At 60.0% G+C, this 27,784-nt stretch overlaps 2 protein-coding genes across 2 annotated transcripts; one reads left to right on the forward strand and one right to left on the reverse strand.

Moving 5' to 3' along the window:
• Positions 1-1,154: 1,154 nt before the first annotated feature.
• On the forward strand, positions 1,155-20,204 carry RHBDF2 (rhomboid 5 homolog 2). Its single transcript, XM_040081915.2, has 19 exons — positions 1,155-1,252; positions 10,307-10,414; positions 11,958-12,108; positions 12,197-12,303; positions 12,572-12,764; positions 12,836-13,048; positions 13,598-13,723; positions 14,059-14,192; positions 14,411-14,623; positions 14,766-14,877; positions 15,209-15,283; positions 15,618-15,779; positions 15,934-16,034; positions 16,495-16,558; positions 16,683-16,777; positions 16,989-17,064; positions 17,415-17,515; positions 17,704-17,857; positions 18,443-20,204. The coding sequence occupies exons 2-19, from the start codon at positions 10,410-10,412 to the stop codon at positions 18,860-18,862; spliced, it is 2,502 nt and encodes an 833-aa protein (XP_039937849.1). The 5' UTR covers positions 1,155-1,252; positions 10,307-10,409; the 3' UTR covers positions 18,863-20,204.
• Positions 20,205-20,692: 488 nt separating this feature from the next.
• AANAT (aralkylamine N-acetyltransferase) lies at positions 20,693-26,420 on the reverse strand. The gene is made up of 4 exons (XM_040081857.2): positions 26,324-26,420; positions 22,808-23,085; positions 21,897-22,051; positions 20,693-21,577 (listed from the first exon to the last, which is right to left on the reverse strand). Exons 2-4 carry the CDS (start codon positions 22,962-22,964, stop codon positions 21,272-21,274), a joined length of 618 nt encoding a protein of 205 aa, XP_039937791.1. The 5' UTR covers positions 22,965-23,085; positions 26,324-26,420; the 3' UTR covers positions 20,693-21,271.
• Between the last annotated feature and the right edge of the window lie 1,364 nt (positions 26,421-27,784).

Raw genomic sequence — 27,784 nt, forward strand, 5'->3', positions numbered from 1 at the left:
AAGGTCTCTCCTCAGCCCCCACATCCTACCAGCACCTTCAGGGATGGAGGGGAGCTCAGTGTGAGGTAAGAAGAGCCCAGTGCTGATGGTGATGGAGCAGGTGCAGCCCCCGAGGGGCTGAGCTCTGCCAGTCCCGGGGTGAGTCAGGCTGTGAAAGCCGACAGGACCGGCCCTGCGGCCGCTGCCCGCTGCCCCAGCCCTTCCGTGCGTCACCGCATCCTGCTCGGCCAGCGGGACATGCCTGAGCCTGCAGAGCCCTCGGGGCTGTGCCCGCCTGCTCCGTGCCTGCCACGCTGCTGGCACCCCAGAGCGCCCATCGCTTGGATGTGGGGTCAGGGGGCCATGCCTCAGAGTCCTGACGGTGGCCAGTTCTACTAGTGATTGGTCCTAATAATGACCGGTCCTAATACCGAGCAGTTCTTATAGTGACCAGTCCTAATGGTGATTGGTCCTAACAGTGATCAGTCCAAGGAGTGGCTGATCCTAACAGTGACCTGTCCTAAAGGTGACTGGTCCTAATAGTGATCAGTCCAAGGAGTGGCTGATCCTAACAGTGACCAGTCCTAAAGGTGACTGGTCCTAATAGTGATCAGTCCGAGGAGTGGCTGATCCTAAAAGTGACCTGTCCTAACAGTGACTTTGTCCTAATAGTGATCAGTCCGAGGAGTGGCTGATCCTAAAAGTGACCTGTCCTAACAGTGACCAGTCCTGATGGTGCCTAGTTCTTATAGTAGCTGGTCCCAACAAAGCGCAGTCCTAATATTGACCAGTCCTAATGATGACCAGTTTTCATACTGAGCAGTCCTAATTGTGTCTGTTCGTAGTAGTGACCGCTCCTAATGGTTACTGGTCCGAATAGTAACGTGTCCTAATAGCGGCCATTTGTAATAGTGACCAGTCCTTATGGTGACCGGTTGTAATATCGTCCAGTCCCGGGTGGGTGACCAGTTCTTATAGTGGCTGGTCGCTATTGCGCCCGCTGAGAGCGCCGGGTCCCAGCTCCCGGAGCCGCGGGGCAGAGAGCCGGGGCGGCCGCAGGGGTTCATCCCCACGGAGATTCCCCATGGATGTGGTGGGAGCCCCGCGTGGGGCACGGGCGGACCCCGAGAGGAGACCCCGCCTCAAGCCACGCCCCGGACACGCCCCCGCCGGGCCACGCCCCGGACACGCCCGGCCCAGGTGGAGGCGGCGGCGGCTGCCGCGGGACTGGCACCGCGAGTGGCACCGCGGGCAGGACCGGGACCGGGCCGAGGTGAGCGGGGCCGAGCGGGGCGGCAGAGCGGGGCGGGGGTCCCGGTGCCTCCGTGCCGCTTCGCTCCGTGACCGCCCGGTTTGTCGCTGCTTTGTGAGCGCCGCGTCCCGCCAGCTTCCTCCTCCGCCCCGCGCCTCCTGCCCGGCCCGGCCCGGCTCCGGCCCCGCGGCGCTGCTGGGCGCTGCCCCTGCCCACCCCGGGCACTTTTGCGGGCGGGGGCCGCGGCTCGGATCCCCCAGCCCGGAGCTCTGCCCGGCGCCGCCAGGGCGGGCACCCGGACGGATGGCGGGGGCCGGGCTCTTCCTCCTCCTCCTCCTCTCCATCACAGGGGGGAAGTGGGTGCGTGTCCCGGCGGGGTGACCCGGCCGGAGGGAGAGCCCTGCCCGCTCCCCGGCCGAGGCAGGGAGGAGAGCTCTAACCTACTTTCTGGCGCCGACGGCCCGATCACCAGGCGGGCGGGTGGTTTTTGTTTGTGTTCGCTGGTTTTCCCCCTCCGCAGGTGAGCGGCGCTGGCAGCGCCCTCCAGGAGCGGCAGCGGCCTCGACACCGCAGGCGAGGGCGGGTGGGCAGCGGAGGGGGCCGGGGCCCTGACCCCGAGCATCCTCCTGCCCTCCGGCCCGCCGGGGCTTTGTTGTTGTGGCTGGTTTGAGGTTTGGTTTAGGGCTCTGGGACGCTCGCACGTGCTGCCTGGAGTGGCGAGTGCTGCCCCCAGCCTTCTGCAGGCGAACACAACCCTGACAGAGCAGGGGGGTCGGGTCATCCTCCCTCCGTGTGTTCATCCCGCCGGGAGCTGAGGGATGCCGTGCGTGGATGTTTTACTCAGATTTTTTGCTGTTGGCCCTCCAGGTTTGGGACAGAGGGGTGAGGCTGGGCTCTACCCCATCCTGCCCTGCCTCGCTGCCAGGACTGGGCAGAGACCGTCCTTCCAGGCTTCCTGCAGCCCGGTTGTGGTGCCCATGGTGATCTGAGACCCCGCAGTTCTCGCTCAGCCCCCCCGGCCCACGTTCTGCAGGGGCAGGGGGACCTGAGAGGCTGCACTGTCACCGCTGGGTCCCTGTGGCAAGAGGAAGTGTCCGCCTTCTTCCCCAGAGTGGCGTCATTCTTCTCGCCACGGGGAGCCAGGACATTCTCCCGCTTGCACGTTCCCAGTCCCTGGATGGGCGCTCCTGGGGATTTCCAGGGTGAACTCATCATACTGCTGCTGTCCTGGGCACCCAGCCTCCAACCCAGCAGGGGAGTTGGGGAGTTGCACCCCACCACAGTGCCTGAGCAAGGAAATGCTGCCCACTCAGCATCCTTTGGCTCCTGCCTTTTTCCCAAGTGGGAAATATCCAGCTTGGAATTGTCCCACCTGCAAAATGAGCTGGAGAGTTCAACTGCAGCTGAGCCTGGGAGAAAGCAGAGCTGCCTCTGCCTGTGCTGCCCTGGCCAGCTCTGGCTTCACATGTGGCTCTGGGGCTCCCAGCTGCTGCACCTGGGCTCTGCCCTTTCCCAGTCCTTTGGGAATGGGGTGATGGGCACCTTCTGTCGCTGGCTCATGTGGGGGGCAGCTCCTGCCAGCGCTGCTCCCCTTTGCTATAAAGCAGGTGACCATCTAGCACTTCCCCGTCGTGGGGGTTCTCTGGCACCGCTGCAGCTGCGCTGGAGCACCTGGAGGTGCTGCAAGCCCCGGAGTGAGAAAGGGCAAACCACAGAGTGGGGTTTGACACCACAGCAGGGCCCTGATGTAAATTCTGCCAGACGGGGCCGAGCTCGGTGCTGGCTCTCAGATGCACGTGTGGGTGCTCAGTGTGCCAGAGCGGCAGGAACAATAGATGCCTTTGGATGCCGGGAGAGCAGCTCGGGGCTGGGGATGCCGAGCACGGAGGCGTGGATCCGGCAGGGAAGGGGCTGCCGGGGTTGCCTCAGGGGGAATGCACTCACTGGGATGCGCTGGGGGACTTGGGAATGTGGGCTATGTGTGGGCTGGGATGAAAGATGAGCATGTGGCTGTCCTCTGGGTCCGTGTTTTGTTCTTGGATGCTGCTCCTGTTTGGCTCCTACAGTGAAGCTGAGGCATCCCCCAAATACATCCTTATTCCTTCGCTTAGGTTGTTCTTGAGCTGAAAACAGCCCCTGGGACAAGCCAGGAATCAGAACAGAGCCCATTACCGAAGGGAGTAGGAGACAGGTGATGGAGAACCAGCTGGTGGGGAGTTGCAGAGCTGCCCAGACCAACACAGGGCTCGTGATGCATTTCCACATTTCCCACGGGCGTTGGGAGTCCTGCAGGGACCTGACCTGGAGGAGCCAGTGCAGGCTTGGGGCTGTCAGGGGCTCAGCACTGAAGGAGTCAATTAGTGAAAGCTGAAAATTAATTACTTAAATTTCTACGAGCCCACAAGTGATGGGATCATGAACTCTCCTCCTCCTGAGGAGCTTTTTACCTAATGACTTTTGGTTTCCGCTGTCCTGCCGGGCTGTGAGATGTCTGATAGCACAACAAGCTCCCAGCGGGGGTGGGCACGGTCCCTTTTAATTACAGAGATCCAGGAGTTATGGTCACTTGGGAGCATGCAGTGCTTTGAGTTATGGTCATTTCCTGGCCTCTGAGTCAGCCTGGAGAGCTCTGTGTGTGCTGGTGGCTATGCAGGGAACCCCAGGCACTGACACCCCTTTTTCCCTACTTAATCCCTGTTCCTTTAAAAAAAAAAAAAAAAAAGGGCAGTTGTTTGGTGGTTGTTCTCTTAATGAGGCATTTATGGTGGAGAATGGACTCAGGAGGACCAGCTCTGCCCCCTGCTTGCCCACCACACGGGACCCCTGTGTCCCCCTGGTCCTTGGGGACTCGCACTGCAGGGTGCTGATCACATTAGCTGAGCACAGGGCAGTGGCAACCCCCAAAAAACTGCTCTGGGAGGGCAGGGGAGCAAATGGGATTTGCATGTGAGGGCTTCCTCCTCCACCCTCATCCTCCAGGAACTTAAAAGTGGGAGAGCTGTGTGGGTTTCAGTGGAGAAGGAGCCAGCTCCCTGCCTGTGCAGCAGCAGGGTGAGGAGGCAGGGAGCCTTACTGTATTGCAGTGCCTCGATTTCCCCACTTGTGAAATGTCACAAAGGAGTCAGAAAGCTCAGAGGTGTCCGGCGCAACCGCAGCTTGTCACCTCGGGGACAGTTTGTGCAGCCACAGGAGCGGGGCTGATGCTGTGGCTGTGCAGGTGTAAACTGACCCACTTGGTGCTGTGCTGCCAGGGCTGCAGTGGCACATGGGGCAGGAGGAGCAGGACAGTGCCCAGGGATGCTCCTTGGCCTTTTCCCAAGCTGCTGACATTGGATGGGAGGAGGAAACCCACCGGTGTGGAGGGTGCATGGTCTCTGTGCTGAGTGCCCAGCCCTGTGAGGAGCCATTCAGGTGGGTGGTGTGTGATCGCTCAGTGGGTGCTCCTGCCTTGCAGCCATCCCACAGCAGCTCCCTCCCATCTGCAGGCACCTTCTTCAGCTGCTGCAGCTCCCAGGACTATGGAGCCCTCCTCTGAGCAGCCTCTGTTCGCTTGTGTTTTACTGATTTGATGCGTAGAAGTAGTATTTCCTGATGTAATTTCTCTGCTCTGACAGACCCACTTGGGGCAGAAGAGATGTGGTTGGTGTCCCCCAAGATACCCAGTGTCCCGGTGCCCCCTCCCACGCCACGGGGCTGGCTTCACTCCCTGTGTGCCGTGCTGCAGCTCGTGCTGGGGGTCTGCTATTGTTATTCCGGTAATTTGCCAGCCTGCAGGAATGCCAGGCAGGGCTGGGAGTGACCTCCTGTTGTGTGTGGACCCAAAGGCTGCACTCTGTGCCCTGTGGGCAGCCAGAGAATCCCCAACCCTTGCATTGGTGTGCCCTGCCCGGCCTCAGCCCCTCCGTGGAAAGGGCAGGGACGTGTCAGCAGGGCTGTGCTGTTGTCACACAGCTTTTCCAAGGGTGACCCCATAACCAGTCACCTCTTGTACGTGGTGACAACCCAGTCCCAGCTCTCCTGGGGAGGACCTGGAGGCGGCTCCTTAAAAAGCCACATCTCCAGCACTGAGCTGTGTGGTTTCCCTGTGGGTGCAGCATCCCAGAGGTGGGAAGCAGGCAGGAGGAGGAGGAGGAAGGTGGTCGAGGAGACCCCATCTCCAGCTCCTGGCAGCAGAGAGGCTGCAAAGTGCCTGGCTGGCACAGGCCCACGGAGATGCTGCGGTGGGAAGAGCATCACATTCCGTGGGTAGCAGTGAGTGTTGGATTCCCTGTGCCGGGCTGGCACCGTGCTGGATGGGGATGAGCTGTTCCCAGCCGGGGCTGGGTGCTTCAGGCCTCCTGCAATCAGGAGTGACAGGAAGGAAGCCGAGGAGTGGCCCACCCACGCTCAGCTGCTGCTGCCTGGGAGGAGGGAGGAGCAGCTTCCCCCAGTTGTCCTGGGGCTGGGGAAGGAACACTGAGACTCAATGGGGTGTCTGGGGAACAGCCTCCAGCCCCCTGCCAGCAGAGGTGTCACCATGCACAGCCCAAAGGGACACCACAAGGTCCTTCTGCCCTCTCCTCAGGGAGCTGCTGGCCCTGGAACGGGAAAGAAGGAGGCTGCTGGTGTCCACCCAGGGCTCCCCCTTTGCACAGGGCCTGTCAGGGCGAGCAGCACTTTGTACAAGCCTTGGAATGGCTGCGTTGAGATAAGGAGTCTGTTCCCAGTGATAGGGAGCTGCAGCCAAGGGGGCCCATCCTGCCTCCAGCCCAGGGCTCATCTTGTCCTTGGGATGAGCCAAATTCCTGCCCAAGGCTGAGTGCCACCTCCCACTGCTGCATGGGGACAGTCAGGGCTCAGGGCAAGGGAACCCTCTGTAAATATGGGGCATTTCTGCCAGCCCTGTGCTGTTCTGGGGGGCTCGGTGTGCTCCGAAACAGGCAGCAGGGCACTGGGGAAGTCTGCAAGCCCAGCCAGAGCCCTGGCACCAAGAGCTGCTGGAGGAATTAGTGCTCAGCAGAAGAATCAGAGGGAGGAGTGTCCCCTCCAGCCCCACTGACCTTTCATACAAAGAATTTTGCTTCGAGGAGGGAAGTGAGAGTGAACTCAGTAATGACCTGCAGCATAGGGACAGCAGGCACATGGCAGGCTGTCCCCTTCCCTTGGGTAAACACCGACCTGGGACCCCTCAGCCCCTTCCAGGAGGTGCAGCCAGGGCTGAAACCCTTGCACCATCATGTCTGTGCACTCCGTGTTTAAGCCGAGCTAATAAGGAATTGGAGTAGACTTGAGTAATTAATCGGTTCTTAGCTAAAACCAAGTTAAATCAATCCTAGCAGGCTGGGGAAGAACGAGAAAGAGCTTTCCTTGTGTGTGTGCTGTGACCCTGCCCGTGGAGCAGCCGACCCCTGTGCGCATTCACCAGCGGAGCTGCTGCGCTTCCCTCGCTCCCAGCGGAGACTTTGGCCCTTTGCTCTCCCCGAAGCCGTTGGCGTGACTCGGTTTCCCCGTGCGTGTTCCTCACGTGGCTTTGAGCTCCGGCCTGGGGAAGGGAGCGGTGTGCTGAGGGTCCCTCCGGCAGCACCCTCGTGCTGCGCCTCGGCGGGAAGCACAGAATGGGTTTGCACGGTGCTGCGAGGGTGCGTGGGTCCCAGGGGAGTGGGGAGCTGTGGGGTGGGTGGCCAATAGCACAGAGGGACCCCAGCCCACCCCAGCAGGTTGGGAAGCCTTTGGGTGTCGGCACTTGCTCTGCTGCCGTGGGTGGGGGTGGCAGTACCGGTAAAAACGTGGGCAATGAGCTGTGATGCGGGAAATCCTCCACGTGGCTTTTCCCACCCGCTGCCAGGCATTACAGGCAGATCCTTCCCTCTCCGTGCCCAGAGGGATGGCGTCCCCCAGGACTGCCTCATCCCCGGCCCTCCAGCCCCTGCAGCAGGGAAGCCCAGCCCAGGCTGCTGTGTGCAGTGGTGCCCGTGTCCCCGTGTCCCTCCCCACGGGCTGGGTTTATCAGCGGGCCCAGCGCAGCTCCTCCGCCCGCCACGCTCCGTCTCCCCGGCCGCTTCCCTTCCTCCTGGGGCGTGCCGCGTTCCCAGCTCGCCCGGGCTCAGCAAACCTGCTGCCATTGCCCAATGTCCTCCCCGACGGAGGGAAAGGGCAGAGGATGTTCTAATGGTGGCGTGGGTGAGGTGTGTGCGGGCTGCCTGCACGCCCCGGGGATCAGATGGGATCTCAGCACTCATCCTTACCCCAGCCATCACGGAGATGTGGATTTAAACCCCTGTGGGTGTCCATGCTGACCACGATAAGGGAGAGGGAAGCTAACCATAACCTCTGAAGCACAGAGGGCCTCTCTCAAGACACAGAGAAAAATTCTCCATCCAGTTCCGTTGTGACAGGGTTGGGAGACACAGGGGAAAATATTGAGTAGTTTTCTCTTTTTTCTCCAATAATATGTTCTTATTTCAAGAGCTGTTTTTGCTTTGGCTCCTTTTCTCCAGACCTGAAACTTGAGCCTGCAAAATGGTAAGAAGCTTTTCGAAAGGGAGCAGGTGCAGAGAAGGTGCTGGGTCTCTGCTCGGGTGTGAGTCCACAGGAGCTCGATGCTCAGAGCAGTTGCACAAACTGAGTTTCCTGTCTGGAGCTCTTAATAACTGGGAGCATCTTTTAACGCGGCTCCAGCCTTCAGAGAGGTCTTTAACGTGCTTGTGAATCATTTATGGGCGGCAGCAGCGGCTCTGCCTGCTGGGCTCCTGGGTGCCAGCTGTGCGGGGGTGTCTGGGGGCTCTGTGGCACTGCTGGCCCCTTTCTCACTGCCCTGTGGAGGAGGAGAGGAAGAGCTGGGGCTCACTGTGCTCGGGGTGGTGGGTATGATGGGTGCTCATGGGGTCCCACTCCCTGCCCCACATTCTTGGGTGGTTCAGAGCTGCCTTCTCCTCCAGCTGAACTGTGCCAGCCGCAGACACTGTTATTCCAGTAATGTGCCTTCCCCCAGTGCCAACAAGCCCGGGGAGGGAGATCCCAATCCTTCTCCAAGCATCCATGAACCCACTGCATATCCCCCCTCCAACCAGGGCTGCTCTGCAGGGTTGTCTCTTGCCATCTTGTGCTTGGCTGTGCCAGTTCTGCTCACCTGGCCTTGCTGATGGTCCCTTTGTGTTGCTTGGACCATTCCAGCGTGTCCTGTGGTGACACTTTGTGTGAACCACATAATTTTCTCCATCACTTTCTTCCTTGGGTGTGCTTCCTCTGGTCAGTGCTTGTTGTGATTCATCCTGGGGCTGGGAGCCAGCCCCGGTCACCTTCCTTGTGCCCTTTTTGGCTGAAGGCTCAAACCTCGTCCCACCTGCTCCCCAGTGACCCCAGCACATCTGTCCTCTTGGGAAAGGGTGGGGCCTTCACCCCCTGCTGCTGTTGGAGCACAGGCTGTGTCCCTCGCTGCTGGATGTCAGGCTTTGGTGACCTTCAGTGCTCAAGAGCTTTGGGAGGGGAGATGGTGATAGTGGGGGATCTCCTCTCACCAGCCAGACCAGGTGGTTCTCCCTCCACACCCTGCCCATTTATCGCTCCCTGTGGGTCAGCTATGGCTGCAGCCCCAGTGCATGGAGATCTTTTCCATCCTGAAGTGACAATGTGCTGCCCCCAGGACTTTTCTTCCAGCCCAAAGCACAGATACCAAGCTCAGGACATGCCTGTGGCTGTCAAGTCCCATTCCTGTCATCCCTGCTGCTGTGAGCTGCCTTGTCTCTGCAGCAGGGCATGTGCTCATCCATCCCCCCATGCCAGCTCCTCCCGTCGCCTCTCACTTCCTTTTTCTGTCCCCAGCACAAAGCCACCATGTCCACCCCGGGTGTCTGAGGAGTGGGCTGAGGCTCCCAGCCCAGCTGTGCCCTGAGATGGGGCAGCTGATGCTGGGGCTGCCGGGCAGGGAGCCGTGCTCCTGGTGGCAGGGCCCTCCTTGCCGGGGCTGTGGGGGTGACAGGGACCTCAGGGGATCTAGAGGGCCAGGCTTGTGGCAGGCTGTGTCTGGAAGGAGGAGCCGTCTGGCCCTTTCCCACACTGCCGGCTCCACAGGGCTTGGGTGCCAGCACCAGGCACGTGGTGAGGTGGAAAACACTTCCCAGCACCGTCCGCTGGGGATTTCTCTGCCTGGCACGGGATAAGGCTCAGGATCTGTGCTCAGGGGGTGGCTGCCGCCTCCAGCCTGTGTGGCAAAGGAGCCTGGAGCCCTCGGGGTCCTTTGCCCTCCTCCCCCTCTCTCGATGCCAAACGTGCCGATGCACAGAGCCGTGACGAGCGCTCCGGCCACGCCGCGTGGCCGTGACCGGACGGCAGGTGCCCGCCGGGCTGTGCCAGCTCCCCGGCACTGAGTCACCTCGGGGGACTGCAGCCCTGCACCCCCCTGCGTGGGCAGCTGGTGGGAAGCGAGCCCAGGATTTTAAACCTGCTCTGCTGGGGAGCACAGAGCTCTGGGGCTGTCCAGGGTGTGATGGGAGCAAACGGGGATGGGATTTTGGGCTGGGGGTGTAAGAGTGGGGCTGTGTAAGGGTTTGGCTCTGATTCCTGTGCTTCAGGCTGTGCTGGCTCTCACCACTCGAGCCATTCCCCAGAGCTGGAGAAGGATGAGGGTGTCCTGGGATTGCTCTGACACCAGCATGTTCCCATTCCTGGCTCTCCAGAGCAGCTGCCATCTCGGGCTCATTGCTGGCTGCCCTGGGAGGAAAACAGAGTCTCCAGCTCACCAGTGGGATGGAAAGTTTTACTTGCTGGGGGCTGGCACACTCCCAGTTTAGCAGTTATGAAATACCCAGTGAGGCACTCATGTTCCATGCCTGCTCTTCCTGAGTGTCTTGCTTCCCAAGAGCTTTGCCTGGCAGCAGCAGGGGAAAGCTCCCTGCCTGCTGTTGCCACTCCCTGCTATTCCCTGCCCTGGAGCATTGCTGTAAATGGGGGCTTTTCCTCCTGCTGCCCTGTGCCAGCGGCTGAGCCCTGTCCCCAAGGTCTAGGGAGCACTGAGCTCAGCTCTCCCTCTGCCAGGAGGCTCCTGCAGCCCTTTTCTGCTTTCCCATGCCGGTTTTTCATCACAGCCTCTCCCCGCAGGAGGAATTCGGTCGCGTCCCGGGGCTCCCGTGAGTGCAGGACGGAGGCAGAGGAGAGCTGCCGTGGGTGTTTGCCATCACTGCGCAGGATCCCTGTCACTCTTATGAGGTGAGGAGACCTTCGTGGGGACCAGCACTGGCTGAGCCCCCAGGGGAAATTTGGGAGTTGATTGCTCACAGTTTTGGTGCTGGAGAGGGAGCCCAGCACCGGTTTTAATGCAGGAGCAGAAGGTTATCACATGGCTCAGGATGGAGAGCAGCAATTCCAGCTAGAGGCTTTCCCATCCCTGGGGAGCTGGTTCTGGACTCCTGCATCCCCATGAAGCTGATCCCTTGGGCACTCCATGCTCCTTAAGCCAGGCTTTGCTTGTGCTGTGGTCTAAGGGGAGGGTTGTGTTCAGGACTGCAAGTGCTAAGAGAGCTGCAAAGTGTCCCTGTCCCTGACTCTTGCTCTGGGAATGGGCTGCCAATGGGATCCTGTTGCAGAGGAGCCTGGGGGGATCTCAGTCACTCATCTGGTAGCTCAGGTGATGTTGCCTAAGGAGACCAGAGCTGTAGGAGTCTGGTCATTGGGATTTTGGGCAGGGACAGGAACCAGCCCTGTGGATCAAGCTGGTACCGTGCAAACGTGGCAGGTGACACCATTCCCATTCCCGTGGCTGTGCTGAGGGACAAGAGATTATTGTGACACCTGCATGAGTCCCCTGGGCACTGGCACGTGGTCAAGGAGGGCAGGAAGAGGTCAGAGAGGGCTGTGCCTCCCTTTTAATTGACCCCGTAGTCCCTAATAGGATCTGGGACTTGCTCTCCTGCACTCAGATGGAATTACTTTTCCTGCAAAGCCCTGCCTGCTAGAGCTGGCTGCAGGGACCCTCGGGAGGAGATGTCTTGAGGAATTAACCACCTCTTGGCTGTTAAGCTTCCCTCTCCTTGCACGTGGTGCCAGGGAGGATTCAGTCTCCCAGCCTGGTGTGTGCATGCACGTGCCAGAGGGGAATATCCTGCATTCTCCCCTTCATGTGGCACCCCAACACATGGCGGGTCCATGTGGGGGCTGTGGTGCACGTGGAGACATGGATCAGGTGTTTTCAGGCCTCATGCATCCCCTCTCTTCCCACCCTGCCCAGGCAAGAGGAGGTCTTTGCAGTTCCCCTGCAGTCTCCCCTTGGCTCCCTCGCCAAGCTGGGAGGGTTGGTGTTCCCATGTGTGCCGTGGGCCTGGCCAGGGCTTGCTGGGATCCCCCGTATTTTTGAGGCACATGGTCAGGCTCATCCTGGCAGGACGTGACACCTGGGTGTCCCACAGGCACGTGGTGGGATGGTGGGGCTGCTCTGACCCGGTCACTGCTGCCATCCCTGCCCTCTTCCCAGCAGGTGAAGGGGTGGTGTCGGTGACCCCCGGGGTCTGGGAGTGAGTGGTTGATATAAGCCTTCCTGTCCCCCCAAACTCAGGGACGGGCTGTGGGTTTTGGGGATGCACCAGCTGGGTTCACGATGGCAAGGTCTCACCAGCACAGCCAGGGACGCAGGGGGCTCAGTCTGGTGACGTCCCACTGGTGAGGCCCCATGTCCTACTGGTTCCCAGCCTTTCCTCACACACAAGCTCCTGGGGAATACTTCTCCCCCCGTGGCTGACTCCCTGCACTCTGCCAGCCTGCCGACCCCCACCGGCCCGAGATGTCAGCCGGGGACAAGAACGGGGGCAGCCGCTCCAGCAGCAGCCGCCTGCAGAGCAAGAAGCCCCCCAACCTCTCCATTGTCATCCCCCCCCCGGGAGGCGGAGGAGGACGGTGCCCGCAAGGAGGTGAGCGGTGGAGCTGCGTTCATCCCGTGCTGGGCTCGGGGGGCTGCCGGGTGCCATCCTGTCCCTGATGCCCTGCTCTGCCCTCCAGCCCTCCAAGGTGCCCATCTACCGCAAGAGCAAGAGCCTGCAGGAGCCCCGCCTGGAGCGCCGGCCCGGCTTCCGCCGCCAGACGTCCCTGTCCCAGAGCATCCGCAAGTGAGGGCGGGGGGGCTCCAGCCGTGGCTGGGTCACTCAGAGGGGACCGTGTGGATACTGGCAGAGGACGTGGGGTGGGCATGGAGAGTTGTGTCTCGGAAGGGAGTGCGAGAATCACTTTCCCCCACTCCCCTTTAACCCGTAGCCGGGTCAAAACTGCCGTGCTGTGGGCTGGGCTGAGACACCCCCACCAGAGGGGACGCCTGGGTGGAATGGTGGTACCTGGTGTGGGGCACCTGGTGTGACAGTGTGCCCACCGTGTGTCCAGGGGCACGGCGCAGTGGTTCGGCGTCAGCAGCGACTGGGAGGGGAAGCGGCAGCAATGGCAGCGCAAGAGCCTGCAGCACTGCAGCATGAGGTACGGCAAGCTGAAGCCTGCCTATCGCGACATGGAGCTGCCCAGCCAGGAGGTGCCCTCCTTCCAAGCCACCGAGTCGCCCAAGCCCGCCAAGATGCCCAAGGTAGAGCTCGGGGGGAGCGGTCTCGCTCCCGGCCTTGCTCTCCCAGCACTGACGCCCCTTCCCTCCCCTAGATCGTGGACCCGCTGGCCAGGGGCCGTCCCTTTCGCCATCCCGACGAGACCGACCGTCCCCACACGCCCCACCACGTCCTGCCCCCGCTCACCCCCGGCGTCGTCTCCTTGGCGTCCTTCAACAGCATCCGCTCGGGCTACGGCCGCCTGCCGCGCAGGAAGAGGGAGTCTGTCGCGCACATGAGCTTCAAGGCGGCCGCAGCGCTTCTCCGTGTGAGTTTTGGGAGTGGCAGGGGGATCATCTTCCTAAGCCAGGGTTCAGTTCTGCCCTTCACTCATCATCTTTGTTTCTTTGGCTGTTTGCTTTGCGTGGAGACTGCTGTCTCTGCAAGGCAGGTTTGAGGGAGGAGATTGGTTCTTTTAAGCTGAGCTCTACTTAAAAGTAGAAGTTTTGATGAAAAATTGGACAGTCTGAGAAAAAACAACTTCTGGGTTCCACTGCTTAGGGGCAAGGAAACCTCTCCAACAATTTTCTTGCTCAAGAGCCCCAGGTGAACCTTGGGGATAGGTTTGTGGGTGTGAGACCAGATGAATTCAGAGGTCACTTGTCATGCTGACTAACGTGGCCACGGTCCAGTGCAGATTCTGAGGAGCTAAAGGCGGCACCTTCTGCCAGTTCCTCCCCACACGAGGGGCTAGGGTGGCTGATTGGGATTTAATCCTTGCCACTCGGCTTTGGAGAGGGAAGATCTGAGAAACCCTCAGTGCTGCAAAAACTGAGGGCTTCTGGTTGCTTACCTTCATTTGCTTGTGCTGCCAAAGGGGCGCTCTGTCCTGGAGCCACTGGCTCCCAAGCGAAGGAGCAAGAGGAGCTTCCTGTACCCCAGCTTCATGGACGAGGACATGGTGGATGCTGCTGATACCCTGGACTCGTCCTTCTTCAGTAAGGCAAGCGACATTCCATGCTGGCTGCTGGAGCTGGGGCGTGTCCCAGTGCCCTGCACGGGGGCTGGCTGTGGAGCAGGGCTCTCACAAGGACCCCTGTGTTGGCACTCCACCCAGCAGTGACAGAGGCATCGCTGGCTGCTCTGCCCCAGCCTTGGTGATGGCCTTGGGCCTGACAGGGAATGATGTTGCCGTCTGGGCGCATTTCACACCCTGTGATGGGCCATTAGTGGGATGTCACTGGGGATCACCCACTCCCCCTGGGCAGGGGGATGCTCAGTCAGGGGGCCTCTGACCCATCACACTTATCCAAGGACAAGTATCCATCCCCTTTCCAGATGGACATGCACGATGAGACATACTCCATGCCCGACGACGTCTTTGAGTCACCTCCTCTATCAGCCACTTACTTACGCATGCACCAGGTGGGGGAGGATGCCAGGGTGTCCCCCGAGGTGGAGCAGCCCACCCTGTGAGTACCAACCCTCTGCAGGTGTTGCCCCCGAGGCTGCCCAGGTGTGCAGGCAGGACAGTGTCCCCAGCCACCCCTGCCGTGGGCACCGGGCACTTCCATGATCCATCCTGAGAGGATGGGAACCTCATCTCAGGGCATCCTTGGAGCTCTGGCCATGGGATGTTTCTCAGCTGGTCCTTTTTGGCAGGTGTGACGGGTTTCTGCTCTCTCCACAGGCGGGAGGGTGTCCGGCTCGCTTCAGTGTCGGGCAGCGCGGGCCCGGCTCCGCGGCGGGGCAGGCGCATCGCCTCCAAAGTGAAGCACTTCGCCTTCGACCGCAAGAAACGCTACTACGGGCTGGGGGTGGTGGGCAAGTGGCTGAACAGGACGTACCGGCGCAGCCTGAGCAGCATCGTGCAGTCCCAGCTGGAGATCACCGACAGCCACCGGTGAGGGGCACCGACGGCACGGGACACCCCGGCTCAGATACGTGTCCCCCTCGATGCTTGGGGATCAGGGCTCGGGGGACTGCGGTGTCCCTTTGCCCAGCCATCTTTGACCAGCTCCAGTTTTGGGTCCTGTCCCCTCCAGGCCGTATTTCACCTACTGGATCACCTTTGTCCACATTCTCATCACGCTGCTGGTCATCGGCACCTACGGCATCGCCCCCATTGGCTTCGCCCAGCACGTGACGACAGAGTTAGTAAGTTTAGGAGCCATCTCTTGTGGGGGACTGTGACCCCCAGTGTCCCATGGTGTCATGCTCCCTGCGAGGACTGGGAGCACCTTGTGGGGCTCCAGCATTTGAGAGGCTCTGTGAAATAGCCGGGGCAAGGGGACGAGCAGCACCCTGTTGCAGGGGAATATGTGGTGGGAGCAGAGCTGTTCCCCTCTCCTGCCTTGCTGGTGGGGCCCAGCTGCCCTTCCCCTCAGATGAAGGGGCTGCTCAGCCCCTTTTGAGTGGAGGGAGACAGAGGTGCACCCCCTCAGCACTCCCCCCTTCAGTGGGAGCTGACCCTGGCCTCTCTTGGCAGGTGCTGAGGAACAAGGGAGTCTACGAGAGTGTCAAGTACATCCAGCAGGAAAACTTCTGGATCGGGCCCAGCTCGGTAAGGACCCTGCCAGACCCTTGGCCCCTGGTCTCACGTTCTGCCCTCTGCTTCCCCTGCCCTGAGCTGAGGGGGTTCTCTGAGGTGCTCCTCTCCTCAGCGGGACAGAGCTTGACCTCCTCACTCTAGCCTGCTGTCCTGTGCCCCTGGGCTCCCATCCCCCTGGGACATGTGGCATCACAGTGGGATGGTTCTGCCTTCCCTCCACTGGGGTGACAGAGACCTTTGTCTATTGCCGTGGAGACCTCCTGCCCCTGCTAAACTCTCCTGGGGATGGCTGGAGCGAAGGGAGGTGCTCAGACAAAGCATCCCCTTTACTGGCATCTCCTCCCAGATCGACCTGATCCACCTGGGAGCCAAGTTCTCCCCCTGCATCCGGAAGGACCGGCAGGTGGAGCGGCTCATCCAGCGCGAGCGGGACCGGGAGCGCGGCTCCGGCTGCTGCGTCCAGAACGACAACTCAGGCTGCATCCAGACCCTGCCACAGGACTGCTCGGTGCGTGCCCCTGCCGTGGGCACCGGGAAGGGCCGGGGTCCCGGGGGAAGCAGGGGAAACCATCTCCCCGCTGCGCTGCTTCAGGGCAGGATGCATGCGGGGTCAGAGCCGTGCATTCCCTGCTGCGTCCTCAGTCTCTCCGTGCTCCCTGCAGGAGACACTGGCAACATTCATCAAGTGGCCAGGCAGCAACGCGCCAGCCATGGGCTCGGGAGAGAAGAGGATCTCAGGGGCTGTGTGCCACCAGGACCCCAGGTAGAAGTAGCAGCTGGGTGGAGGTGGCCCGGTCACCTGGCTGTGTGTGGGGCACAGCAGAAGGGGCTGCATTTCCAGCTTGGATGCCTTGAATCCTCTCGTCCGAGGGGATGGGAGGCTTTTGCACACTGTAGGAGAGTGATAAAGGAGAGGGAGTCAGTGGGGAAACTGAGGCGGGGCCTGTCCTAAACACAGGCAGCAGCAGGTGATGCTGTTGTGTTGTGCTTGTCCCTGTCCTGCTGGGATGAGAACATCCATGGGCGTCGGTGGGGTTGTCCCACAGTTCTGAGCTGTGCAGGGTTCACCTGCAGAAGGAGCTGCTCTGGGGTGTTGTGGGACACCCACTGTTGGGCAGGATCGAGGCAGGTCCTGGAGCAGTCTGTGCCTGAGGGGGTTACTGCTCTGCAGGGGTGGGGGGATGTTGGGGGGACCCGCCTGCCTCACGCCCTCCTCCCGCCAGGACATGTGAGGAGCCAGCATCCAACCCGCCCCATGTGTGGCCGGATGACATCACCCAGTGGCCGGTAAGAGCCCGGTGCCACCATCAGCTGGTGACACCATGGTGGCAGGGCAATGAGCCCGGCAGGGGCCTGCAGGGACAGCCTGGGGCCGGACTGTGACCTGGGCTCCTTTCCCTCCTGCCTCCAGATCTGCACCTACGAGACCAAAACCAACCACACGGGCTTCGCCCACCTGGACTGCGAGATCAAGGGCAGGCCCTGCTGCATCGGCACCAAGGGCAGGTGGGTCGTGGCAAAGGGGGCACCTGGCTTGGCTCCCCCCTCTGCCTCTTGTTGTCCCATCAGTGTCCAGAGCTGTGCCTGAGGGGAGAGGGAGGTTACACAGCCTTGAGGGGTGGGAAGCACAGTGGCAGCAGGCTGGGAGCGGAGGGGATGCTCAGGGGTGTCCTGAGCGTGCCCCGTCCCCAGCGAGCCCCCTCCTGCCCCCCGCCAGCTGCGAGATCACCACGAGGGAATACTGCGACTTCATGCACGGCTATTTCCACGAGGAGGCAACGCTCTGCTCGCAGGTGAGCAGGGCCAGGGGGGCACGGCAGGACGTGTGGGATACAATGCTAGCAGCCATGCTGATGCCAAAGGGCTTTAGAGTATCCTGCCAGGAACGGGACGTGGTTGGGACGGGTGTGAGCAGGGGTGATGCGGAGTGCAGGGACTTGCCGGGCTATTGGCTGGGCTCCTGCTGCTGTGCCCACCTCGCTGATGTGGGGCAGGAGGCAGCTTTTCCAGCACCACGGCAATGTGGGTGCCCCACACCATCCAGAATCCCCTCACGGCCGCCACATGGCATCACTGGCAACCCCTCCCTGTGACCCATCCTTTGCTCCCCGTGGCTCTGGGGACAACCCTGCTGCCTTTGCAGGTGCACTGCCTGGACGAGGTCTGTGGGCTCCTGCCCTTCCTGAACAAGGAGGTCCCTGACCAGTTCTACCGCCTGTGGCTGTCCCTGTTCCTGCATGCCGGGTGAGCCGCAGCCCCCACATCCAGGGACTGGAGTGCCCGTTGGGATGGGGTGGGAGAGAAGAGGGGAGGGCACTCCCAGACTACGATGAAAGGTGCCTTCAGTGGGGTGTCTTGTGAGCTGTCCCATGCCCCGGGGCACCAGGTGGGAGGGCTGGGCAGGGGTCTCTAACACAGGGCCTCTCCCCCAGCATCATCCACTGCCTGGTGTCGGTGACGTTCCAGATGACGGTGCTGCGGGACCTGGAGAAGCTGGCAGGCTGGCATCGCATCTCCATCATCTTCATCCTCAGTGGCATCACGGGAAACCTGGCCAGTGCCATCTTCCTGCCCTACAGGGCAGAGGTGAGGGTGTGGGGGCTCTGTCCCAAATCCTGTCCGCTCCCAGGGACCAAGGGACACCTGTCTCCATCCTCATCCTGGGCACAGATTGGGGAAGTGGCTGGAGCACAGATTTTCACCCCCCTGGCGGGGTTTGCTGCGGGGAGAGGGGGAGGGGGTGTCCCTGCCCCACGTGTGGTGTTGGCACATGTGTGTGTCACATGTCACCACGTGTCCGTGAGCGTGTGGGGTCCCTGGGCAGGCAGATGGCTAATCTGCTGCCAGCCAAACCCTGTCAGGCTTTAAATGAGATCATGCCAAGGGCCCTAATCCCACCATGGGTGTGCCAGGATGGGGCTGTGGTCTGGGAGGGGGTGATGCTGCCTGGCTGCTGAGTCACAGAAAGAATCAGCTCTGCCAAAACAGCGTCGCCCTGCTCCCCTCCTCATCCTCCGGTGCCAGGGCTCCCACCCCTGAGCCCCATGCAGGATCCTGCACAGGGACGCAGGAGCCAGATGCGCTTTGCTAGGGGAGGAGATGATCCCTGGGGGACCTGGGGTGTGTCTGAGGTGACACAGTGTCCAGCCCTGACGTCCCCCATCCCTGCAGGTGGGCCCTGCCGGCTCCCAGTTCGGCTTGCTGGCTTGCCTCTTCGTGGAGCTCTTCCAAAGCTGGCAGGTGCTGGAGAAACCCTGGAAAGCCTTCCTCAACCTCTTTGGCATCGTCCTCTTCCTCTTCATCTGCGGCCTCTTGCCCTGGATCGACAACATCGCTCACCTCTTCGGCTTCCTCAGCGGCCTGCTGCTGTCCTTCGCCTTCCTGCCCTACATCACCTTCGGCACGGTGGACAAGTACCGCAAGCGGGCCATGATCATCGTGTCCCTGCTGGTCTTCGTGGGGCTCTTCGCCTCGCTGGTGGTGTGGCTCTACGTGTACCCCGTGAACTGGCGCTGGGTGGAGTACCTCACCTGCCTGCCCTTCACCAGCAAGTTCTGCGAGAAGTACGAGCTGGAGCAGGTCCTGCACTGACCCCGCCGCCGGGGACGGGGCTGGGACGGGCGATGGTTCCGTGGGGTGGCTCCTCCGCAGCCCGTGGGAGATGGTGGTGGCTGCTCAGGGATGGTGGGTTTGGGGTAACCCTTTGCTCAACGCTGGGGATGCAGGGCTGAGCCAGCCCTGCCTTGAACCCCTTCGGGGCTGCCTCCTGATGCTGGAAAGCCGTCACTGCTTTGGGGACTGACTCTGGCAGCTGCCTGTGTGGGGTTTTGGTGTATCCATGGCCAGGCTGGACTCCCGGTCCTGGAGTGAAGTTGCTGAAGTCTCCAGCCTGTGCTCCCGTCTGCCTGGGGTCCCGTCCCACCTCGGAGCCCTGCAGCGCTGCAGCTCATACTGTGAACACAACCCCCTTTTTGCAGGGGCACTCTTTTTTATCCACAGCTCTTTAGGCCCAGGGTTTCCCCATTTTGGGGGCTCTGGAGTCTCTGTTATGGCTCCAAGACGTTCAGAGCTAGGCCTCAAAGATATTTTTCAGTCCTGTGCTCCCTGAGGCCCCAAATGAGGCTTGTGCCTTCCCACCTGGCTCCTCACTGGATGGAGAGGCAGGACTTGGGACAGGGGGCTTTTCTTTCCCTTATTTCAGGGAAATTCTTTTTGGGAAGGAGTGGAGGGGCAAGGACCATGTTTGTAGTGCCGTGGTGGGAGGCAGACATGGAGAAGACCCCCCTGGGGGGGTTCTTGTGGCTGCTTCTGGAGCCCACAGACCTCTCAGGAAGCTGTCAGTGCTCCCACCTTCTGCCTTGAGTCCCTGCTGTTTCCCCTTTCCCTTTTTCAAAGCGTGGAGACCCAGGTACTGCTCCAGTGGTGCTGGCCAGATGGAGAAGTGCAGGATGGAGCAGTCACCATTCCCACCTGCCCCCAGCCCTGGGCTGCTGTCCCCAGCATCTCCTCCTTCCCACCAGCCATGGCACAAAGGCAGGTCCTTCCTGGGGTCCAGGTGACCCTTCTGGGCTGGTTTGGACCCAGACTGGTGCCAGACTGTCTCTCCCCTTAGATGTGGTGTTTTGGTGCTGGAGGCCTCAGTGCTTTTAAATGGGGGCAGGTGGGAATCTCCCAGTTAGGATGTCCTGGGGTAAATATTCCAGGGCTGAGAGCCTGGCTCCCTCTCCACAACCACTTGCTGAGTGAGCCCAGGAGCATCTGCATCCATCCCTGCATCCCTCCCTCCACCCTGGGCCAGTTTTCCGCCCCACTCTGTCCCTCCAGGTGCTGCTCCAGCCAAAGACCAACACTTCACCTCATTTGTCTCTTTTTGATACTTTTTTTTAAAAGCTGTGGGTTTTTCCCCTCCCCTTAATAAATTTCTACCTGTATTTAATGAGGTGCACGAGGCCTCTCCTCCCTTCTTGGGCGTGGGGACGCAGCACTTTTGGGGGGTTCTGGTTGTTTTGGTGATGGCTGGTGTGGCAGGGAGGGAGGGCAAGCTGGGGCTGGTGCCTTGATGGGCAGCTCAAACCCCTTCCTGGGAGGAGACAGGGTTTGGAGGGTCTCAAGGAGAAGGAGAAGCCAAACACTTGGATCCATGGAACCCCCTGATCCTGCCTGAGGGCAGTGTCACGCCTGCCTTTATCCCACCCTTCATTGCATGAGCTGAGGCTGGATTTGCCCCTTCTCCCTTGAGGCTGAGGTGCCCCAAGGGTCCCTGGATTGCTCCCCTCATACCAGCTGGTGCCCTCCCTCTGGCCATTGTGGTGTGGTCATGGTCAAAGCAGGGCAAGAACACACATGGGCTGTGTAGAAAATCACCAGCACATCTTTATTTGCTGCTTTCCAACAACCTGAGTTGTTTGCAGAAGGCTTGTCCTGGGCCGGGTGTGGGTCTGGGACAAGGAGGTTTGTACTCTTTCCCTGGGGGGACTCTGCAGTGTGCGGCTGAGGATGGCCATGGCTGGGAATGTGCTCCAAGGGGTCTGGAAGGATGGCTGTGGGCAGGGGGGTGGCTGTCGGGGCCCCTGCCTGGTCTGGGGGCTGCTCAGGGAGGGCTTGGCCATGGTGTGCTCCCCTCGTGGTGGTGGTGATGGTGGGAGGGGCTCTGCCGGGTGTCTCAGCAAACTGCTGCGGGTGGAAACACCCTGAAACCAGCAGAGCCCCCAGCCACTGCCGGGGCAGAGCCTTTCCATCCCTGCAGCCCACCCAGACCTGCCAGCGCAGCCCTGGCTAAAGCAGAGCCCACTGAGCTGATGCTTCCAGCAGGATCTGGCAGGAATTTCTGTGCCCAGCCCCGCAGGGATGGGATGGGGCCAGGTTGCTGTGGCCGGAAGGCAGAGGTGGCAGAGGGAGCAGCCGTAGCCAGGGCCGGCCGGGGAAGATGGATGGCGGCGGTGGGGATGGGGAGGGGTTGCAGCCTCTCATCCCCCCGGGGCCGGCCGGAGCAGAGCGGCCTCAGCAGCCGCTGTTCCTGCGCATGAAGGCGTGACCCCGCACGGGGTGCTGCATCTCCACGAAGGCCAGGTCCCCCACCGCCACCTGGCAGGGCCCCAGCGCCTCGAAGCCGCACTTCTGGTAGAAGGGCACGAGGAAAGGCTCGCACATGAGCAGGGCGCGGCGGGCGGCGGGCAGGCAGCGCAGGTACTGCAGGTAGCGCCACATCAGGATGGAGCCCTTGCCCTGCTGGCGGACGCTGCGGTGCACGGCCAGCACGTGGATGTGCACGGATGTGCCCTGCGGCTTGTGCAGGGTCAGCGCTGCCTGAGGGGGGGGACCGGGGTTAGCAGGGCCGGGGGTCCCATCCTGCCTCTTATTTCCCACCCCAAAGAACCGGGGTCCACATCCTCCCCATGCCCGTTCACCTCCCCCCATTATCCTCGGAGGGTTTTTAATTTTAAAATGAATGTTGGCATATTTTTTAACAGCATCGTTTAAATTAATTAATTAATTGATTTCCACCAGAGCAGCCCTGTAGCATTTAGTCCTGGGAGAAGCCTCAGAGCCCCAGGGAGCTTCTCCTGGTCCCCAAGCCCTGGCAGTGCCTCTCTCAGTGCACGAGGTGGGAAGGACGGGGTCGTACCTGGCTGAGCCTCTCCTGGTCCCAGAGGGAGCCGATGATGAATGCCACGAGCCGCCCCTCCTCGAACCAGCCGAGGGACAGCTCCGGGCACAGGTTCAGAAAGTGGCGGATCTCATCCAGGTGCAGGGGACAGTCCCCAGAAACCGATATAAAGGCTGCAGGGGGGCAGTGGTGAACACAGTGAGAGGCATAAAGCGCACCCGACCCAGAAAAACACCCAGCACTGATGTAGGGGAGGGAAAGTGGGATGCGATGGGGAGAGATGGCATGTGTCCGGCTGCCTCCTGGGTCTAAAGCAGTTCTGAGGGGCACAGATGGTTTCAGGGAGCAGTTCTGCTTCTCTAGAGGCAGTTCCCCATGGCCCAGTGACTGGCTCCTAACTGCTGATTCCAGAGCTACAGCAGCAGGTGCTGAATTGAACCCTCCCCTCTCAGCATCTCCCTGGCTGCCCCTGTCCTTGGAGAGGATGGAGAAATGGGCTGGGTGTGTGTGGCTGAGGGAGGCTATGGTGAAGGAAATAGGGAAAGGGTGCCAGGGTGGCACCTCAAAGTGCCCCTGTGCAGTAGGAGGCAGAGCGTGGTGTCCTTCCTCCCACTTCTCCCTGTCCTATCCTGTCTTTCACGGGGCTGTTCTGGGAGAGCGGCTCCTCACTCTGTAGTACCTGGTTCTACTCAGCACCACCTCCCACCATCCCCTACCCCAGGGTGAGCTGGGGCCGCGGTTCTCCAGCTCATAAACCGCATTTCCTCCACCTCCTCAGGGAGCCCGTGGTGGCCTGGCCACAACTCGCGGCCCCCGCATCCCTCCCATGGGGGCACACACGGGGAATTCGCCGTTGCAAGGAGCACACGAGACCGGACACTGACGCAAAGCGGATGCCACCAGGCGGGATCCCTTCGGTCTCCCCTTACCTTCGCGCTCGATCTCGAACACGCTGACGGCGTCCTCGGGGCTGAGGCAGCGGAACTCGCTGGCGGGCAGCGTGTGCCGGCGCTGGCCCCCGGGCGAGCTGCGGGGCGACCGCAGGTGGACCGGCTTCAGGAAGGGCAGTGCGCTGAGCGCCGACATCCTCCTCCTCCTGCTCCTGCTCCTGCCTGGCTTCCCACTGCTCCCTCTGCTCGGGGCAGCCTCTGCCGGCTCCCACACCCTCTATTCCAGCTCCTCCAGCACTGTCGGCCAGCAGAAGTACCTGTTGTTCACAGACAGCGTTAGGCTGCTTGTCCCCCTTTTCCTATAGATATGTGTGTGTGTTTATGCAGCAAATACCCGCCCGCAGTGCCCCCAGCTGCCCTCGCTGCGAGCTGGGGAACACGGGAGGCTGGCACCGGCTGGGAGCTGAGCAAACCCCAGGGACCAGGGGACAAATGCAGTGATCCAGGTGGTGGGACAGGGCAGGGAGAGGGGCCAGAGCTTTTAGAGCCGGAGCAGGTGAGGGGCTGAGCATCCTGCCCGACATTGCCCAGCCCATAAGAGCACCAGGCAGTGGGATGGGCAGGAGAGCCCTGGAGCAAGTCCAGCTGCTGCCCTGGGGACAGGCAGGATGGGATGTGCCAGAAGGAAGCCAAGAGATCTAAAACAAGCATCTATCTGTGTGAAAGTTCCCTGTGATGCTCTGGTGTTTGTGGAACAGCACAGCTGTGCTGGAGTAAGAGGTCAGTGCCAGGCCACAGAGGTGCCCTGACAGAGACACACGTCAGGCAGCCAGAGCCACCTCCTCCAGACAGCACAAGCTGACAGGATTCACCCCCTTCTCTGACTCACTGAGCAGGTGAGTGACACAGCTTAACCTCCTTTGGCTTCTTAGGTCATGTCCACGCTCACAGAGGTGGGTCCCTGGCAGGGCTGAGCAGGTGACTGAGGCTGAAAGCCTTGGGTGTCCTCCCCAGTGAGGTGCCCTCAGGCTTGGTCCCCTGCCCCAGGAGCTTTGGGTAGCGTGATCCCACCAGACACAGCCCAGACCAGGACACTCCACCTTCAGCACGGGTTCCTCAAGAGGGTCACCAGCACCTGAGGTCATCTGGCAGCACCCATCCTGCACAGCCCAGACAAATCCCTTGACCTGGATCAGAGCCTGTAGCCTCAATCTGCCTCTGCTTTCACGTGAACTGGGTTAGTAAACCCAGAGAGAAGCACAAACCAAGTGAATAACTTCACTAAGCACACACATCTTCAGACAGACATAGTGGTAATGGCTATCAGAGACATCAGTTCAACCATCCATCCAACCATCCATCCAAACCCAGACCAATATAACAAGCAATTTCCAGCAAAGCCGGGTCATTTTTGATTATTGTTTCAGAGGTGCCGGCTTTCCCTGCTAATTATAGGCTTGCCTCCAGCTAATAGGATTTATGGAAACAAAAGCATTACCAGCACAAACATCGCACAGGGCACAACCGGCGCAAGCTGGGAATTTTCCATCCCGAAATGCCAGGGGCTGGATGCTTGAAATGCCAGTCTTATCCAGTCTGAGGTGAGACAGGGAGGTCTTGGGGTTTTTTTTCAATGAATCGCTGGTTTGGCTGTGGGTGTGTATCTGAGGGATCAGAACCATCAGGGAGAGAGGGTTTCCTTGGCAGGGGAATTATTTGGCATCCCCAGTGCTCATTCCAGTCACCAAGGACCGATTGAACTCATTTTAGGAATGGGTGGTTCATGCTTCTGCAGGAGGGAAGTAAAGCAGGGTGAGTGGGAGGGGAGAGTGGGGTGCTGGGAGAGTGGGGGGTGAGTGTAGTGTTTGTAGAGCTTTATTATCAAATCTTCTGGAACTCCTCGTCCTGCTAATTGGATTAGGGACTCATCTGCATGAATAAATCCCAGAGTAGGCAAGAGGGTAAGCTCAGGGGACCTTGAAAATGCAGTGGTGGTTTGATCCTGGGGAGTGCTGAGTGCCTGGGGGGAGTTCTGGGGATGTTGCTGGGGAGGTGCTGCTGGATGAGGCCAGGAATGGCTGTGCAGGGATGGCAGGGCACAGAGGGCAGTTGAATATGGCCTCAGGCAGGGCTGCCATTCCAGTTACCAGGGGAATTATGGATTGTGGAATCGTAGGACGGTTTGGGTTGGAAAGGACTGTCAAGTTCATGTAGTTCACCCCCCTGCAGTGAGAAGGGACACCTTCCACCAGCCCAGGTTCCTCAGGGGTGTTTGCTCTCCAGTAGCCATCATTCAGTGCTCACTGGCCAAGAGCAAGTCTTTATCCCAGAGCATATGAAAGCTGGAAACAACTGAGTCACAGGAAGCCTGTACAAGGACATCCATGGAGCTGAAGGATTCAAACCTCATCTTGAAGTGGCTGCTCCAATCCCATTAGAGAAAACTGGGAAAGGGCAGTCAGGTCCCTCCAGCTAATTTTAGAAATTGCCTGAGATCGCAACCAGCAACACCCTGGAGCAGTAGTCAGGGAAGGGGAAAAGTTGCTCCTTTTTTTCCCTTGTATTTTTTCCCCTCCAGCACATTATTCCTGGCAACCCAGGTTATACAGCCGAAGGGCTGATATATTTCTGTTTGTTTTCTGGAAATGAACTTCTTGCTTTACTTCTCAGCTCCCTAAAGAGTCGAAGATCTTCTGGGGGGGTGCATAGAATTTGCAGAGCATAGAGGAACCAACCCTACCCTACCCCTGGAGAAAACCACGAGCCCTGCACAGCCATGGGGGCAGCATGGGAAGCATCAAACCTGCCCAGGTCCCAGAGTAAAGTGAGAAACAGTGAGGAGGAAAATTCTCTCTCCATGGCTCATCTGTCCTCTGATGCTCCAGCAAAGCCTCCTGTATTCGTTCAAGTCACCTATACCCCAGGCTGAATTTTGTGCTGTGACTCCTTGCCAGACCTGCCCGAGATGAGCCCACTATGTTTGCACATCGCAGCAGCGAATGAAGAGCTTGCTTTGTAAATTTTTCCTGCCATTACTTGTGTTTGTGCACCAGAAATCAGAGCATCCCCATGGTCCAGAGAAATGCTCACGGGTAAATAAACAGGCAGGTACACAGCACCCCCCTGGCAGCATCTTTTACTAAGTTTTTAATTGTCCGCCTGGGATTGGAGCTGGATTTTTTTGATTAGTTCACAGTACAGAGTAATTCACCCGGTCTTAAAGTCAAATACTCTGCGCAAAAGAGCTCAAGTTCTTCCCACATCCAGAACACGGAGAGTTTCAGTGAGAAGAGTCCCTGCAGCTGGGTTTTGGAAGCACGTGTTGGGAGTGTAGGGGTGAGACGGGGGCTGGGATGAGAGTCGCACCCTTCACTTTGCCAAAGAAGTGCCAAAACCACTTCTCAGCAAGCTGAGCTCTGTATACCGACCTCCCACCCGTCTGGGGAAATTCCCCCCGCCCTGGGATGCAGGAGCAAGTCCCGGTGGCCAGGGGCCCAGCGGGTGTCCCCGAGGCTGTCGGTCCCCCCGGGATGTGACAGGAATGTCAGCGCTTACCAGCCGGGACCCCGCGCCGCTCCCTGCCCGCCTGCCTCCAGCGGTGCTGTCTCAGCGCTGGCAGGAGAGGAGGATCTGGGGTTTTGCCTCCCCTCCTCTGTCTGCTGCACCCTCCACAGCCCCTGCTTATTTATATTTGTTATTTATGGAGCACGTGATGACATCCTAAGGAGTTTAGAACCCCGATGAAAGACAGAGAGAGGTGAGAGGCTTTAAGGTGTCAGGCCAGCAAAGGGATCACTTCAGGCTTCTTTTTTTATTATTATTTTTTTTTCCCCCGGCGTGACCGGCTGCAGAGGGATAAAGCATTTAGCTGATTGCTCTGCTCTGCGGGCTGTGCAGGGAGAGCACGGGACTTAGCCGGGAAAGGGAGCACTGTCCCGTGCTTGATCCTGACCTCTCCAACAGCAGCAGGAGCCCGCAGGAAGCCAAAGGCAGCCCTGCAAGAGCGGATGAGCTTTACTTGGGGAAGGATGAGGAGGCTGCTGGTTGTGCCAGGCATGATCATTGCTTGGGCTTGAGCAGGGGGGAGATTCTCAAGGGCATCAGCTGACTCCTTGTGGGATGGGGAGTCAGACCTAAGGTTTCTTGCCCAAGGAGCTTATTCCGAAAGCCAAGCACGTCTCCCCCGTGCAGCCCTCTGTCCCTGGGAGCTGTTACATAAGAAACTGGACGGGCAGAACCAGCAATGTTTGTCCCCATCAGGACACGTGTAATAAAAGGGAGATTATCCCAGGCAGGAGCATGATGTTGGCATCATCATTATCATTGGGAACCAGATGCAGCCCTGAAAGCCTGGGGCAGGAGGCAGAGCTGGCTTTGCTCCACTGGAGACATTTCCAGGACAGCTCTGGACCTGCTTTAGCTTCCAGCCATGGGCAAAATGACCTGGAGCTACGCCCTTATCTCTCTCCTTTAAGTTTTTTTTTCATGGAATCAAAACAGAAATATGACCCAGCAGCTTTTCGCTCTTCAGAAATTGCATTTTGGAGCAACTCCCACTCATTAAAACAGCCCGGCAGAGCAGAGGTTGGCCCGTGGCTGGAATAGTCAATCAGGGATGCCGCATTCCTCAGTTTTAGCTGGGTCTGTCTCTTCCTGCTCCCACACAGCTGCGGAGGGTCAACAACTCCATTAAATTAAAGCCACAGCAGTGTGCCTAGATTTGCATATTTAGCAGCTCTCTCAGCATCTTCAAAGAGCCCCGAGCTGTCACTGCGGCCCCGCAGCCGGGCTGGTCCCTCTGTTGGCGTACCCGCCGAGGAAGACAGCAATTATCTCCGGGTAGGATTTGCGGCGAGGGGCGACATGTGGGAGGCAGATGAATCACGGCTCGGCCCCTCCTCTGCCAGGGCTTGGGAATGAAGCCGTGCACACGCAGATCAGGGGCTCCTCAGCTGCGCCGTGCTGCGACTCCGGCCCCGCCGCCCTGCCCCATTATCCCGGTGCTCAGCGGATTAA

Source organism: Hirundo rustica, chromosome 18, assembly GCF_015227805.2.
Source record: "Hirundo rustica isolate bHirRus1 chromosome 18, bHirRus1.pri.v3, whole genome shotgun sequence".
NCBI classification, from domain to species: domain Eukaryota; kingdom Metazoa; phylum Chordata; class Aves; order Passeriformes; family Hirundinidae; genus Hirundo; species Hirundo rustica.